This window comes from Biomphalaria glabrata, chromosome 7, assembly GCF_947242115.1.
Source record: "Biomphalaria glabrata chromosome 7, xgBioGlab47.1, whole genome shotgun sequence".
Taxonomy (NCBI): domain Eukaryota; kingdom Metazoa; phylum Mollusca; class Gastropoda; family Planorbidae; genus Biomphalaria; species Biomphalaria glabrata.
The window spans coordinates 5,094,503-5,112,287 of record NC_074717.1 but is presented as its reverse complement, the minus strand read 5'-3'; the positions used below and the strand labels follow the sequence as shown (position 1 = coordinate 5,112,287).

Here is a 17,785-nt window from a genome sequence, read left to right as displayed (position 1 = left end):
CACCTCTCTCTGCCTCTTTCTGTCTCTCTCTGTCTCTCTCTGCCTCTTTCTGTCTCTCTCTGTCTCTTTCTGTCTCTCTTTTTCTGTCTCTCTCTGTCTCCCTCTGTCTCTTTCTGTCTCTGTCTCTTTCTGTCTCTCTCTGTCTCTCTCTGTCTCTTTCTGTCTCTCTCTGTCTCTGTCTCTCTCTGTCTCTTTCTGTCTCTCTTTGTCTCTGTCTCTCTCCAATGTTTGCTTTGGAGAGATGGGGGAAGGGAGAGCACCCTTTAATCTCTACCATATCTCTCTTTATTGCAAGGCTTCTCTCCTCATACCATCCATATAAAACAACATTAATTTATTACCACTAAGTGATTCACTAATTGATAACTTTTTCATGTATTGATTCGTGCAGTGTCATCGACAATGAATGATTGTGCAAAGTTTCAACTTGATAAATTGATAATGGCGTGTACAAGATTTGTACCAAACAGCTTGCTTAAAAAAAAATTCGATTAACATACCACCATATTTATTTCACAAAAAAAGTCGTCGCAAAAACATTGGGCCATTTTGGTTGAGTTTATTCGTGGCTATACCTACGGTATTATTTATTTCAACGGGTTTGGTTTAAATGTAAATTTATTCCATTTTTAATGGGGTAAAAAACTGTTTGCATAATGTTGACTATTCAGTGGTAGGAATTGCTTGACACCAATAAGCCGCCATCTTTCTACACACTTTACTGTTTTCGCTAACACTGTAATATTTCTTTTAAGCCATGCTATTCTTACACGAATATAACAGCAGTGTTTTACCTGGCCAACCTCTGACAGGTTTTGTCATCTGAACATTAAACAAAAAAAAGATCGAATCGCAAATTTTCGATGGTATTCAGAGATCGTTAACTGCAAACAAAATATTTATTGTGTTTATTGTTATAACTACTAATTGATGGGTGTGATTCCGACAGGCCCTGAACTGTATTGGTCGAGTTCTGACTGCCATAGTTACAATCTCGTACGGGACTCCAATCTTCCTAAGTGTTATGGTTCCAATCTCCATCCTGTACATTCTCATACAGGTAAGAATTATAAAATAAGGTAAGAATTTTACAATACAGGTAAGAATTATAAAATAAGGTAAGAATTATACAATACAGGTAAGAATTATAAAATACAGGTTAAAATTATAAAATAAGGTAAGAATTATAAAATAAGGTAAGAATTATAAAATACAGGTAAGAATTATAAAATTAAGGTAAAAATTATAACATATAAGAAATAACTATAAAATACAGGTAAGAATTATAAAATATGGTAAGAATCATGAAATATGGGTAAGAATAATAAAATACAGGTAAGAACTGTAAAATACTGGTGGTAAGTACTATACGCTATAAAGCTGCGAAACGTCACCGGCTACTTTATGTTGTTCGTCTCATGGTTAACTCCCGAAGTCTTTCCAATGTTTTAGAATTTAGATAGATAGCTTATTCAACAATTAAAGAGTCTACTTCGAAGTTACTTAATGTTTGTAAAATGTTTTACATGTTTCGGATGTTCCTTCAGAGTTGAAGATAATTACTTCCTAGTCCAAACCTCCCGCAGGACGACGGGGCATGGGAGCGGGCAGGGTTTGAACCCTGGACTATCGATAAATCTGAACGACAGTCCAGCGCGCAAACCGCACGACCAGGCAGCCATCCACATTTACACCAAGGGCCTTCTAGCTACTACTATACCATTCTAACCAAACACCATATCGCAGCAGACGTACGTTTCGCGTGACTCTAAGCAGGTCTATTTAATTGGTTACATCTTATTCAATACATATGTTAAACAAAAATCCGAAAAGACTAAGATGAAGTCGATAGTTTCAACATTATTTCTCACAAGTAAACTCTGCACTCTATCCAGAAGAAATGAAGAAATTAATTGTAGATAAAATAAATGAGAAATGGACGAGCTCTCATCCAAATCACAAGAAAGATGACGCTTACTATAAGCTATCCCGACAAGACCAACGTCTAATCTTTCGACTCAGGACCGGACACAACAGAATGCGACAACACATGTACCGGACGCTCAAAATTGGAACCAGTGAAATCTGCCCATGTGGAGTATCACCAGAAAATGCCGACCACGTCCTCCAAAACTGCTCTCTCTACCAAGAGGCCCGTATAAGACATTGGCCCCAAATCACCCCAATAGAAAGAAAACTATATGGAGAGCTCCCTGATTTGGAAACCACTGCGCAGTTCATCTCATGTATTGGTCTAGTCATATGAACACTCCAACATAACAATGAGAACGATGAAGAAGAAGAAGAAACATTATTTCTACATTAGATGTCTTGTTCTGAAATAATTACCTGGTACCATTTTTATTTTATTGCTTTATGCACCATTGCAATGTATCTTGTTCTGGTAACGGCTTGCCAACTAAGACTTCTATCAACACTAGGCCTAATGAAATTCCCAGGCAAGCCAAAACTGCATAAATCAGCAGCTCGATCTTTTGTATGCTTACCGAACTTTCATCGCTAGCTTTCGTTTCCTTGACAACGGCCTTGGGTTTGAACAAGTCTCGATGTAATTTCTCGAGGATTCTATATTCCTTGATCTTCAGCAAGTAGATGTAGAGGTCCTCTTTGAAGAACACGTCGGTTGCCACCCCTGTGTTGATACGGCTCATCGATTCTGGCATCTCTGAGGATCGTAGCAAAGTATCAGAGGTGGTGGTATCCCCTTCCATGAGCCCAGGAAAGAGCCCCATGGTCAAAAAGACGTATCCGCCTCGCTTGACCCTGTCCATGTGATAGGTCACGTTATCGCTGAAGGTCATCGGGTCGCTTTGATTAAGAGCCCGAAGTTTTGCGGACAACGCTTCCATGGTCTGGTCGTGGCTGCTGTTTCGGACCTGGGCTATCAGGTGGTTCATGCTGGCGTGCACTCCTATGTCGTAGCCTTGAACTTCTGCCAATGCCTGGTAAGAATTGATCTGCATCTCTTTGGCCCTGACGGCGAAAGTGGTGGTGAGGTAGGCGCTATAGGCGGAGCTAAGGATCAGCCAGAACACGCCCCATGTTGCTTTGAGAACACGCCCAGATTGACTGGCGTAGACCTGGGTCTCAAAACAGAAATGATCTGGATAGGAGTATAGCTCTCTGAGGACAAAGACACAAAAAACTGTGGATACATATTACTTAAACAGTTTGTCAAATAGAATATTTATAATTAATACTGTAGGGGCGTGGTGGCTAAATGGTAAAGTGCTTTGATTCCAAACCGAGTTGTCTTGGGTTCGATACTCAGTGAAGACTGGGATTTTGAATTTTGACATCTTATCTTATCTTATATAATACAGACGTTACTTCAAAAAAGAAGATGATTACGTCCTACGCGTCATGCATTCAGTCATGCATATTAACCAATGACTTAAACTCTGCCAAGTCACTGGTTTTCCTGGCTAGCTCAGGCAACCCATTCCATGCTCTAATAGCACTAGGGAAGAAGGAGTATTTGTACAAATTTGTCCTAGCATATGGGATGAGGAATGTACCTTTATCTTTGTGTCTTTCTGAGTATTTTATTAAATTTTGTTTTTGTATTTGAAGATTATGGTTCAGTGTTTTGTGTATAATTGCTACTTTTCTTTTGAGTCTTCTATCCTGAAGGCTTTCTAAATTTAGTGATTTTACTAAAGGTGTTACTCTAGTCACATGTGAATATTCGTTTGTTATGAATCTCACTGCTCTATTTTGTGTCTGTTCCAGTTTCTTAATGTTTTCTTGAGTTGAGGGGTCCCAAACGGAGGATGCATATTCTATTATTTTAGAGTCTACCCAATGCTAATGGGTACCTGACGTAAAGGCGGTTGGTCATTGTGTCGGTCAGTAGGAACAGATGACTAGTAGGGCCTACATCATCTGGCATATAGTCGCAAGCTATTAAAGGGATATTTTAAAACATTTTTTCAATGAATTAAATAGTAGAGACAGTTCTTCAGCAACTTAGAGATATAGAGACAATAAGCTCAAGAAAGATCTGAATGGAAGTATGTACTGAAGATGGACTGTAACGCCACTGGGATGGACGGATTGATTCAGTAAAAAGTAAATTAAGTGCTGCCAATGTCGATATTCTTGAAGTAAAGAAAATTATGGGGCCTATTATTACTATTTGTGGGAAGCATGGTCAAGAGGCTAAGTACGCTTGGCTTGGCTTGGCTACCTATGAAGGGGGCTCGAGGTTCGACACAGTTGTGTTTACTGAGTGCCTAAAGGCAGCTCGGAAAACCTTTACCCAGATACCCCCTCCCACTGGGCCACAAATGAGACTGGATCATAGCGGTCTGAGCATGCTATTAGCATGAAAGTAGCGCTATATAAAAGCTATTTAATTATTACTGCTTATTATTATTTTTTCTAAAAACATGAACTTAATGGTCACTCTCTAGCACAAACCGGACTGAGATTCGTTAAAGGTAAAACGAAGCCGACTGTACTTGTAGCCCTCCTAAAACAGTGTTCTCATAGGAATTTAAAAATGGTGTGACAGGTCTTCATGGGGCACCCTTTTCAGACTTGCGATCTATGCCTGCCTCAGACTCGCTGATCTCCGTCTGGGCAGTTCTGGGATGCAACAAGCTATTCAGCTGTATTCTGACATACATTCATTATTATATAAGATAAGATAAGACACGAGCACTACGCATAACAGTGTGATTTATGAGCAGGGTTTCTGTCCAGGGCAGGCACGACGTGGCCTAAATTGTGCCGATGTGCCTAAACTCAAAACCCCGAAACCCTGTCCAGGGCTTTTGCAAGAGAGGACTTGAGCCTCTCAAGCCATCACTCAAATGAAGCTTGATGACGATGATGCGATCTGTTAAGTAGATGATTTTTTGTTTGACCGATGGTCATCGAGGGTGACATGTGGCCGGCACAAAGATCAAAGGATTCGAACTCAGTTGTTAGAGCCTTGCAGAGAGGTGTGAGATCCGCTGCAAGGTTGACATGATAGCAATGCCTGTTATTATTCTGAGTCAACTATAAAGAGCTAGCTATTAAAACAAAAAGAGACATTATTGGACTTACTTTAGAGCACTGATAGAACAAGGCTGTGGATTGGCTAGGGTGCACGACCTCGAGGTCACGTGAAGAAACGCTCCAATGAAAGCCATGATCAGAAGTGGCCCCATTAGGAAAGTGAGGGCCAAATCCGACTGGATGATATCCACGTACGACGTGTCGAGAGCGGAGCCTGGCTCCGGAAGTTTGTAAATGACCTTGTAGTATTCTCTGACCGGTGTGACTAACACGAAGTCCATGACCTTCAAACGGGATTCCGATATGATCATCGGCATGACAGTGAAAGCGGCCTCTCGTCTGGCTAACTGACCTGTAAAGGTGAAACAATAATGATTTGTTTGTAGCGGTACATGCTAGAATCATCGCATTCTTTCATATAAAAGAAATTGCATCCCATGAACACCACCCCATTCAGTGCCGTATGTAAAAACCCTAAGCATTTTTTAGCGCCCCCGGGGAAAAGACGCTATTAGTTTTGTGTGGTCTGTCCGTCCGTCCCGTTAAGATCTTGTAAACTAGAAAAGATAGTGAAAATCCGACATCATGATATTTTAGACCATTCAAAGTTCTGATGCAACGGCTACTTTTTTTTTCTGGAAGCGAAAATGTTATCGATTTAACCTATCCCTTGGTCTGCGGGACCGTTGGGGCACCACATAAGATTGATCAACCTTCTTTCTCCATTCTCTGTCCTTTGTCTTTGATAGAATTTCAATCTGATATTCTTTCTAAAAAAAATTGAAACCTGTCTTTTTACCTGCCTTCTTTTAAAAAAGAAAAAAGTAGCCGTTGCATCAGAATTTTGAATGAACTAAATTATTATGATGTCGGATTTTCACTATCTTTTATAGTTTACGAAATCTTAACGGGGCGGACGGACGGACAGACGGACAGACAGACATTTCACACAAAATTAATAGCGTCTTTTCCCTTTCGGGGGCCGTTAAAAAACAACGTTAAGAAAAAAAAACAACAACGTACCCACAATTCCATTGGCTTGATCGTTCTGATCTACACTTCCGTGGAAGCCCGAGTCGTTGACGAGAATGACGTCATAAGTAAAACCAAGCCCCTCCTGGAGCAACTGCAGCATTTTGACGTAGAAGCCGTCCACCACTGTCCGGTTGCCCTCTTTCCTCTCCTCTACCATCTTGGCTTGACCATCCGGGAACACAAATAACGACACCTTTAAGTGTACGCCATCGAGAATGGAGCGCTTTGACCGCAAGTAAATCTTTCCAGATTTTCGGACGTGAGTTGAAATTTGGTTTGCAACGTTCGTACCAAATCTGGACATCCCGATTTCAGTGGAAACTTCTAGATTTTGTATTTTGTCCTTGTCATGATTGTGAGTGATAAAATCGTGAATCCAACAAGATCCTGAAGCAGATACATTTGTAACAGATCTGAGATCTGAATATCCCAGCTCAAGATTGATAACTTCGACCAAAGTCTCTATGCGTGACTTTTGCTGAACTGATATATTTTTGTCGCCCAAAGGCAATACTATTGTTACGAAATCCGGCATGGGCATAGTTGAGTTTATCAATGTAGCGATAGAGCTGTTTGTAATAATGAACCACTCTGTCACGTGGACTAGTGCCGTCCAGTAGAAAGTAGTCGTTGCCATCACGTGGTCAAATATCGCGCGAACCAAAGTCTCGTTTTGTGCCAAGAGAAGCACGAGATCAAGCCTCGTTTTCATCCTCTTCAAATTCTGGAAGGTTTTCTCCAAATTAACATCTTCTATCTCAAAATAAACGAATGTCTGTTTCGGGTTTTCAGATGAGATGAAATTTGATAGGATCGTCGCTTGTTTCCGTGTAAACTTTTCAAACATCACCGCAACAGTTTGGTCCGCCATTTTCTCACGACGGTGTGACATCACGTGTCGAAGGACAGCACCGCCCATCTCCGTTAAAGAGCTCCACACTTCGTTTTCCGAATATCCCGGATTTTGAGATTTCAAGAGAATACTGTTTTGTTGATACAGGGTCGTGGATACACTTGAATACGTTTGAATGATAGTACTTTGTGATAAATAGAATAATGTGATAAACATGCTGAATAATGACATAGCGCGAGAGATCGCGTTTAACCGTACAGAAACTATCTCTTAACACAAACTAAACTATCATATTTATAGATTGTATATAAATCTACTACTTTTTAATGATCAGTCCCTAATGTCAGTGATTAAACGTTAATGGTCTCAAAAAAAAAAAACAGCAACAAAAAAAAAACAAAAAAAAATTATATTTAAAAAAATGAGAGGAATAATTTTTATTGTATAAATAGACGGCTGGCCCATGCCGTCATTGGAATAGTGTCAATAGCATCAGGTTCACAAATTGTCTGCTAATTGTGTAAATTTTTGAAGTAATGAGCATTAACTGTATTGATCTGAAATGCATTATAGAATTGCTTGCTGTCAACTACGAAATGAAGGCGGCTCAATCCATTGCAGGCATTGACAGTGTGACAAATGTATAAAAAAAAGTTTATGCAATTTCAATGATAACAATGCGCACAAACTAACATTGGATCTCATGGTTTGTTAGTGTTAGGCATGACTTTGGCAAAGTCCCCGCGGTAACGTCATACTGTAACAATTGACTGTTTCGTTAATTTTATCACAAAGATGACGTGTAAATTACTAAGTAAACTGAGAGTGTGGCTTACAATTACATGACGTAATATTACAGTAAGCATGTTCAAATTATATTATTCGTTCTGTGGCATTTGACGTCTCGAGAATTAATGTATACCCTTTGCAACTTCTAGTGTGACTTGAGAGGCCAATCCTTGGTATACAGGTGAGGTCACGGGTTGGGCATCTGTAATCACCAGGGGGTGTTGCACTTTCACCCTTCTTTCTACTTGTGGTGTGTATGTCACTTTTACCCTTTTCTACTTCTGGTGTGTATGTCATTTTCACCCTTCTTTCTACTTCTGGTGTGTATGTCACTTTCACCCTTCTTTCTACTTCTGGTGTGTATGTCACTTTAACCCTTCTTTCTACTTCTGGTGTGTATGTCACTTTTACCCTTCTTTCTACTTGTGGTGTGTATGTCATTTTCACCCTTCTTTCTATTTCTGGTGTGTATGTCACTTTAACCCTTCTTTCTACTTCTGGTGTGTATGTCACTTTTACCCTTCTTTCTACTTGTGGTGTGTATGTCATTTTCACCCTTCTTTCTACTTCTGGTGTGTATGTCACTTTAACCCTTCTTCCCGCTGGTTGCCAATTTTAAGGTATACTGATGTATACGAACGCTCTTCAAAATCGACACTAAGAGTTGAGAAAAAAAGGCACAGGATAGATCCACATGGTGAGCAAGCATAAAGGAATGGTACTACATTGCAGATGACATACACACCAGAAGTAGAAAGAAGGGTAAAAGTGACATACACACCAGAAGTAGAAAGATCTCCTGCCTTCTAATAGATCACCATACAGAATCTCTTGTGTGAGTAGACATTAACAAGGAATATCTCCATGAGGCCGTTACTAAATCGTTACTGGGCTTGTTATGAGAGACATATTGGTCAATTTGTGTCTAAGCATTAGGGGGTGAATTCTGAATAGGGCCTTTTTTTAAAATGTGACAAATAGTACGAGGCCGGTCATAACACTAATTACATAGCAGATACAACCTTATATAAGTTTTGGGTTTTTAAAAAAGTATTTTCTATGTTTTTCTTGTTCTACTCCTCAGATAGCGTATATTCCAACTTGCAGACAACTTCGGCGCCTCGACTCCATCACACGCTCTCCCATCTACACCCACTTCTCAGAGACCCTCAGCGGCACGGCCTCGATACGGGCCTACGGGGTCCAGTCGAGGTTCGCGCGTGAGTCGAGGTCAAGAGTGGACCACAACTTTAAGTTCTACTTCGCCGGCATCGCCTCCAGCACGTAAGTGACCAACACCTTTCACCTTCTGCGCCCCAGTCTGTTGGACCGTCGGGGCACAACACGTGATCTGTTGACCGTTTTTCTCCATTCCTCCAAGTCTTTTGTTATTTTAGATTCTTATTTTAAAGACAGGCTCGTCCACTCTTAAATATTTTCTTCCTTTAACTCCATCTTCTTCTTTTTTCTGTTACTGCCCCTTCTCCCAGAAAGGGCTTTCAGGCCCCGAGGAGTTCATGACATGACCATACAGTTTTAGTGTGCTTTTTTTTTTTTTCACATAAGTTTATCGTGGGGCCCAGTAGCCATTATAAGTACAAAAAAATAGTTTCCCTTTCAGACCTTGCGATCTATGGAGCAGATGGTGTAAAGGTCATCTGTGGCCCAGGGTTAACGAGGGTGTCATGTGGCCAACACAACGACCAACCGCCATTTACTTTTCCCCCATTTAATGTCAGCTATCTATTAGAGCTGGGTAGGCGCACAAAGATCCCGAAATTTAAAAAATTCCCAGTCTTCACCAAGATTCGAACCCCGGGACCTCAGTTTGAAAGCCAATCGCTTTACCGCTCAGCCACCGCGCCTCCAATAGCCATTGTAATCCTGTTTGGAATTTCGTCATTTCTGGTGTGGTCTTTGTAGGTGATACCTAGATAGTTCTTTAGCATCTGAGCTGGAATAAGACGTCTACTTTCACCAGCATTTTCTTAATATCTTCCGTGAAAGGATAATGGAGGATGCTCTCGAGGGCTATGGAAATACTGCGCTTTGAGGACGACATTGATGGCCTAGCAGGGACAGAAGAAGAGCTGGCTGACTTGGTGATGTGCATAGACAAGACTTCCACAGCATATGGTATGCAAATGTATGCTAAAAAAAACAAAACCAAAAAAAAAACGCACAATGCTTAAAATATACACACGCACGTGTCAGAATTCGGAGCAGATGCGGCTGTAGAAAGATCCAAACTTGAACTTGCTAAAATTGCACAGTGCACAGCAGCACTCGCAAAGCTCAAATCAATGTGGAAAGACAAAGGTACAGCCATCGACACTATATACGATGAGAGAAGACACTAACAATCAGACTGATGCTCTTTTGGTCTTGGCCATATTTTGTTATGCTTGCCCGGGCATGTTACCCTGCCTCATAGTGGCGCCCGGGCATGCTACCCTGCCTCATAGTGGCGCCCGGGTGGAAACGATCGTAGGAGGAAACAAATAGGCTAAAGGGTAGCAAAACAAGACTCCCGTGGGGGTGCCTAAGGGGGGTGCGAGAGCATCCTCATTGAACTGCGCGGAGTTGTAAAAAAAAAACCCACAACCTTGTCACAATCTAGGCGCTGTTCCTCAAAGGGCCGTTACATAATAAATGGCGTGTCCCGCACGGTTAGCCTGGTATAGAAAAGAAAAATGGCGGGGGTCTTAGTAGATCTATACGCGGCCTCTTGCCGGGAGTCTGACACACCCGCCAGTCAAAACAGTGCACACTGTTTTTATACAGGCCTGTAAGGGGGAGCTCTTGTTCACTTTTGCTGGCCTAGAGTTCCAAGAGCCGAAGGCTCAACTCTACCTGACAGTTTAAGAGAAGAAGAAGAAGTTATGCCTGCAAATCTTGGACCCCAACTGCAGTATTAGAGAAGAAGATCCTAGACATGGAAATCGAGAGGCCATAGAAATACACATAAAATTATGACAGATCAGAGACGAGAGACCAAAAGCTCATTATGACCTTAGGATCTAGTTAGTTATGGAGTGTGTGTAAAGACGTTTCGGACTGGTGCAACAGCTTGACATGACCTTTTAGTAGTGTGTATTTTCACGTCACGTTTTCGATTCTAAACAATGTCAAGGACGCCGTGTTCAAAAAATGACTTCTTCTTCTCGTAAGCTACAGATTGGTTACGTAGGCCTACCTCTGACAACGAGGCGTGTACATTACTAAATTATTAGCACCCTAGTGCAAACTAAATCTACTACTACTACTGCTATTGGAGATAGTCTACATCGAAGGGGGTCTGGTAACTGGTCATCTACGCCAGCAGACGAGGTTCAGGTTCAATTATGTCTGGTGTATAGTTATGTGCACTCCTGTTCCTCCCTTCTCTCTCTTTCTCTCTCTCCCTTTCTCTCTCTCTTTCTTTCTCTTTCTCTCTCTCTCTCTCTCTTTCTCTCTCTGGCTCTCTCTCCCTTTCTCTCTCTCTCTTTCTCTCTCTCTCTCTTTCTCTCTCTCTTTCTCTCTCTTTCTCTCTCTTTCTCTCTCTTTCTCTCTCTCTCTAACTCTCTCTCTCTTTCTCTCTCTTTCTCTCTCTTTCTCTCTCTCTCTAACTCTCTCTCCCTTTCTCTCTCTCTCTCCCTTTTTCTCTCTCTCTCTTTCTCTCTCTTTCTTTCTCTCTCTCTCTCTCTCTTTCTCTCTCTCTTTCTCTCTTTCTCTCTCTTTCTCTCTCTCTTTCTCTCTCTCTCTCTCTGACTATCTCTCCCTTTCTCTCTCTCTCTCCCTTTCTCTCTCTCTCTCTCTTTCTCTCTTTCTCTCTCTCTCTTTCTCTCTCTCTCTCTTTCTCTCTCTCTCTCTCTCTTTCTCTCTCTCTCTCTTTCTCTCTCTCTCTTTCTCTCTCTATTTAACTCGCTCTCTCTAGCTCTCTCTCTTTTTCTAGTTGTAAATATTTTGTCAAGCATCGACCATTATTGTTTTTACTTTTTAAAATCATGGCTTTTAACAAAACAAGTAAAATTTTAAAAAACATACTTTTTGAAAAACCTCGCTTATATTAAGTGATATTGCGTTAATTATTTTGACTTAATTAATTTTTTAATAAATCTAGATATTCTAAGCTAACAATAATAAATGGGTGCAATTGGAAATATTTGTATTAATTGTTTTCGTTAAGCGCGAGTTTATGCTTAGAGCATGCTCAATGCACCATAGTCTAATCACTTTGAGGACCAGTGGAGGCAATGGAAGAGAATCTAACAGGTTTCCGTGCAGCCTTTTCAAAGGCTATTTTTTTTTTAAGTTGCTTGAGTCTGAAAACAAATTCGAGGTCTCAAGTCTCCATGATGGAAGGCAGACGTGCTAGCCACTGAGCTGCTCAAGTACTTATAAAAATTGAAGGTTTTAAAGTATCTGTTAGTTTAACAATTCTATCGGGCTAATTCTCCCTAAAGCAGTAAAGTTTAGTACAGTTTCTATATCTAACAAGGTAATTAATTACGACTAATTGATTAAATAATTTATTGATTGATTCGGGTTTTGTAATCGATAATAATCAGTGTTTTTGAAGTAACGTCTGTATTTGATTAAGATATAAGATAACAAAGTAACGTCTTATAAGATGTAAGATAATAAAATAACGTCTTACAAGATAAGATAATAAAGTAACGTCTTATAAGATATAAGATAATAAAGTAACGTCTTATAAGATATAAGATACTGAGAACAAAATTGTGAAAAGTTTCATCTTGATCCGCGAATGGAATGTGGAAGAAATATTGTGTACAAGATTCCACCCAGACAGACAGACAGACAGGCAGACAGACGGAGTGAGTTGATATAAATTTTGTATAAAAACTGTGACTGTAATACAATTACCCACAACACATTATTCAGAATTTGAACCCCCACCCTCTATCTCTCTCTCTCTCTCTTGCAGGTGGCTCAGTTTTCGGCTTCAGTTGCTGGGCAATCTTGTTGTTTTAGCGGCGGCTATATTCGCCGTGGCCAGCACAGACATTGACACTGGCATTGTTGGTCTGTCAGTGTCATATGCCACTCAGGTAAGGGTTGTCATTTCACTGTCATATACCACTCTGATAAGCACTGGTCTTTTGCTGTCATAATCCATTCAGGTAAGTTTTGGTTTGCCAATGCCATATGCCACTCAGGTAAGGGTGGGTCTTTTACTGTCATACAGACCTGTGATTTGGCAACGAGCTATTGGTCTAAACTGCCCAAAGGTTGTGACGTTGCAGGTCAGCGTTAAGGCCTTCTATACCGACTGGTCTCGGTTTGGTAACTATTACAGTGAAAGGGTGATTATGTAACGAAGATGGCATTAAACTGATACATATTAAATTAAATTGAAACAACATTACAAGATCAAAAAAGGGGAGGCTATAAGCAAATGTAATTGCGATAAAAACACATATAAATTGTGTTTCTAAAAAAATCTATATTCAAATATTTATTCCTTGTTTACTAAACAAACTTTTTTCTTCTCTTTTGTCTTATATCATTATATATGTATCAAACAGAATTTTAATAACTTCAATATATAATTAAATATATAATATATAAATATATAATTAAATATGAATGATATACTGATGAAGACCATTTGTAGAACAATTATTATAAAAATATATATTGAAAATATCAATGTCTTGTCGAGTATATAGTAACAAAATACGATACATGGACGGCTCCAAGACTTGTGTTTATCAAGTGATAAGGCAGAAGAATGTTGAATATCTTTCACCTGCAAATATGTTACAGTTCAAGACATGGGGGAGGGGTGCGCTGTAAAGCGAGTACAGGTGGCTGAGAGATAAAATCGGTGCCTAATCCTCGTTAAATAAATCAGAACAATTTTTAAAAGTTTTTTTTTTTGATGAAATAAATAATATTTGCGCATGGAACTAAAGAGCCGCAGCTTAAAATCCAAATAGCCACATGTGGCTCGCGATCCGCAGGTTGCCGACCCCTGTACTAAGCATCACATGAGCTCAGTAAGGAAACACATCCTCCATAAAAGCGTATTGCATTAAGTGTCGAAGGACCCTATCCTAAAAAAAGAGAGAGTGAGAAAAAAAAATAAGTGTCGAAGGAATGTGCTTCAACATTGACTGTGAAACAAAAATCCCATGATCAAACATTTCGTTTCAAACGGGATGTGGGCCGTCACGTGATTACAACTGGAAAATAAAACAACCGAATGAGCACAACAACTTAGAACAATATCTGGGAAAGTTTGGCATTACTTGTAGTGAGATTTGCTTTGTTTGTCCTGCATGTTAGTGACACCTTTTGAACTACTGAATTTAAAAAGAAAACTAATGGACCTCATTCACCAATCGTAAACAAACAACATTTAATCACGTGATCTTACTGATAAAACAATGGAAAAAAAAGTCACGTGACAACCATCATGAATTAAACATGAGATCGTAAATTATATAGAAGAGATAGAGCACCACGTGGCTAAATGTTGTTTGTTTACGGTTGGTGAATGAGGTCCATTACGACAATCTTGCTGTCAAAGAGTCACTTTACAAAACAAAAAAATTGTTTAATTGTAAATTATGAAATAAATTAACATGTATCCAAGAGACCAGCATATCTGCTTGACTACTCCTTGATTGATGGTCATGGAATCATATACATCATTCAATGTTGCTAATAGAGCATTGAACGGGCTGCCTGAGCCAGCCAGAAAAAACAGTGACCTGGCAGATTTTAAGTCATTGGTTAAAACCAGATGCATGACGCGTAGGTAGCAAGCATCCTCCTTTTTGAAATAACGTCTGTATTATATAAGATAAGATAGATACCTCTGCATAAGTGTTCCAACGCCAGGACTGGACAACTCCACAACGGTGCGAAACATAAGCCTCACCCACAGATTAACCTTGTTCCGGAGTATTGACTTTATTGATATTACCAGACTTTAAAAAAAATCGTCCTTAAAGAAAATGAGCTCGAGGTCACAGCTCAAGGTCACAGCATGAGGTCACAGCTCAAGGTCACAACTCGAGATCACAGCTCGAGGTCACAGCTGACTTTCTAAAAAACAAAGTTCCCCTTTCAGACCTTTCGGTCTATATAGATGATGTAAAGGTCATCTGTTTCTGTGGCCTACGGTTAATGACCAACCGCCTTTACTTTCCCCTATTATATCTGGGTGGACTCAGAGGCGCCCAAAGATCCGAAATTAAAAATCCCAGTCTTCACCAGTTTTCGAACCCGGGACCCCCGTTTCGGAAGCCAAGAGCTTTGCCGTTCAACCACTACTGTCTGTGATAAACAACGAACAATCTAAAAAAAAAAGTGATTGAAAACTTTTGCCTTCAGTAACATTGATCTTTTAAAATAATCAGGAAGCTTCAAGCTACGGCTTCTGCCTCAAGAAAAATGTAGGGCATCAGATACCTGGAAAGAAGACAAATTAGTTTGTACTTATACAAGTCAACACCCTGGATGGCAGGATCATATATACATCTAATACCATGAAGAGACGAAAGCTGAGCTGGTTTGGTCCTATTGTAAGACATGACTCACTATCAAATGTCATCCTTCAAGGTACAGTGGTGGGAGCATGAAGAAAGGGACGTCCAAAGAAAAACTGGACAACGTCAAAGAATGGACCGGCCTCTCTCTTGATATCTTGCTAAGAACAGCTGCTGAGCGGAAAAAGTGGAAGGACCTTGTTACGTGAATCGTCACAGCACCCCTACGACGAAAGTCAAAGGACAGATGATGATGATGATGATGTTGATGATGATGATAATGATGATGATGTTGTTGATGATGATGATGATGATAATGATGTTGATGATGATGATGTTGATGATGATGATAATGATGTTGTTGTTGTTGTTGATGATGATGATGATGATGATGATGATGACGAGTTTCACGCCCACGCCTCACCTAATGTACCATTGTGGCAAGAGTTGAGCCAATGACTCTTGAAACTCTAGCCCGATAGAAGCATCCATCCGCCGGCCTATCTGAACAATAGTTATGTCTGGAAGGGATCAAAGCAGGTGCAAACTTGTTACACCCTAGTATCTCAAGACTCTTGGGACTAGATCCGAAGCCAAATGCTGAGCGCACCAGGGAAGCCCCTCTTCCTTTTCTGCATCTCAGTAGCCGAGCGGGGTTTTATTATAAAACGGCCCCGTGTAAGGATCGCGACACGGCTGCTGGGGCTCGCTTCCATCCCCGCCAGTGCTATGAACGAAGTTCTTAGGCATCCAAACAGGAGTCTTGTTTTATTTCTCCACTGGTTCTAGCCACATCCTATGAAGAGAACCATTTCCACACGGGACCACACCCCACCCTCTATGATCAAGCAACATCGAAAAATAAATTACATTACCAAAATCAAGTCAAAAGTCTATGTCGGAGAAATAACGATGAGCAGGTTAAAAGAAAACAAAATGGGGGTTCAGGAGAGAAAAAAGAAAGAGTGAGACAGACAGACAGACAGACAGACAGAAAAGGAAATAGAGAGTGGGTCGTAAAATTTCATTGCAACAGATAGGCCTACACTAATTCACGTATTAACAAAGTTTGTTAGGTTGATTGTTAAAATGTGGCCTGTTTATTAAAAGTAAAAAAAAAAAAGGTGGGTGTTCCCTGCCATAATTATCAATATAAAGCCTGGGAACATATCAACGTGCGTTGCCGCTGTGTACTGCTAGCAATTTATAATATTTAGAATATTTTGTTAATAAAATTTGTGTATTATATATTTTTTTTTCACTGTCTATTTCGTTTTGATATGTAAGATTATAATCGCACCTGTCTATATATCATTCAGATGACAGGTGCCTTTGAGTTTTTGGTGACCATGATGAGTGAGGTGGAGACTAACATAGTGTCCGTGGAGAGGGTCAAGGAATACACGGAGACACCGAGAGAGGTCAGTCTGCTATTAAGCGCTACTAAGCAAGTACCTGTGATTGCTCCGGAAGTAAAAGTGAACTCTATTCTGTGCATACATGTGTGTGTGTGTGTGCGTTGTTAATTTTTGTCTTATATATAGCTCGGGTGTGTGTGTGTGTGTGTGTGTGACGTATACAGTGTATTCAACACTAGAACGAAATCCTATTTTGACTGTGAAGGGCATCAATGTATATTGCAATAACTCTGCCCCTGGTCATACCAACTGGACTGTGCTCAACCACTGGACATGGACTGCTTCACCACTGGACATGGACAACTTCACCACTGGACATGGACGTCTCCACCACTGGACATGGACGTCTCCACCACTGGACATGGACGTCTCCACCACTGGACATGGACAACTTCACCACTGGACATGTACGTCTCCACCACTGGACATGGACGCCTCCACCACTGGACATGGACGTCTCCACCACAGGACATAAACGACTTCACCATTGTTGGAATGAGAAAGGAGAGATTTCGGCTTAATTGAAAGGAAGAAGACTTGGACTTGAACTTGGGTCGCTCCGCTTGGAGTAACAAAGGAGATCATCGCCAGTGCACGGGTCAGCAACATGAGAATCGGTGTAGTTGCTCTATGTCGGTTGTCTGGTCAGGCAGGACAGTGCCTGGTAATCAGTGGATGGTTTCTTCTTGTGAGTCGACGACATTCCTGGTGGTTTGGGAAGGCAACCGTTCTTGATACAACCGGAGGATAGACAGCAACTCGGACTGTGTCCTTGTGGTAGAGACCATAGTGGCATTAGGCAGTGACAGTGAACATTGAAGTCAATGAAGACTTAACAATCAATATACATATTTATATTTATATGTTACGACCAAACCCCAAAGTGTGGCCAGATCGCGTACCAATTCGCCCATTGACCGGTCAATGTGTAACGATAATGGCCAGTTCGCTAAATGACCGGCCAGAGTGCGAATCGGACGATTTTGGCCATTGCCCGTAACGTATATACCTCTTCCGATTCCTGCATTTTTAAATTTGGCCACCGCCCTCAAATCTCTCTTCCATGATGGCATAAGCATTAGGCCTACATCAAGAATATTCTTGCGATTTAGCACATTTTAGAGTTTTCAGAATAATTCAAAAACTTCTTCTGTCGGTAA

General features: G+C 40.6%; 1 protein-coding gene across 1 annotated transcript in view; it reads left to right on the top strand.

Annotated features, from left to right (window-relative positions):
• LOC106068717 (multidrug resistance-associated protein 1-like) overlaps positions 1–17,785 on the top strand; it is a 70,645-nt gene that overhangs the window by 42,015 nt on the left and 10,845 nt on the right. The window contains exons 28-31 of the mRNA XM_056036117.1: positions 950–1,060; positions 8,790–8,989; positions 12,636–12,759; positions 16,527–16,628. Coding sequence (XP_055892092.1) covers positions 950–1,060; positions 8,790–8,989; positions 12,636–12,759; positions 16,527–16,628 — 537 coding nt within the window. The remainder of the gene's footprint in view (positions 1–949; positions 1,061–8,789; positions 8,990–12,635; positions 12,760–16,526; positions 16,629–17,785) is intronic.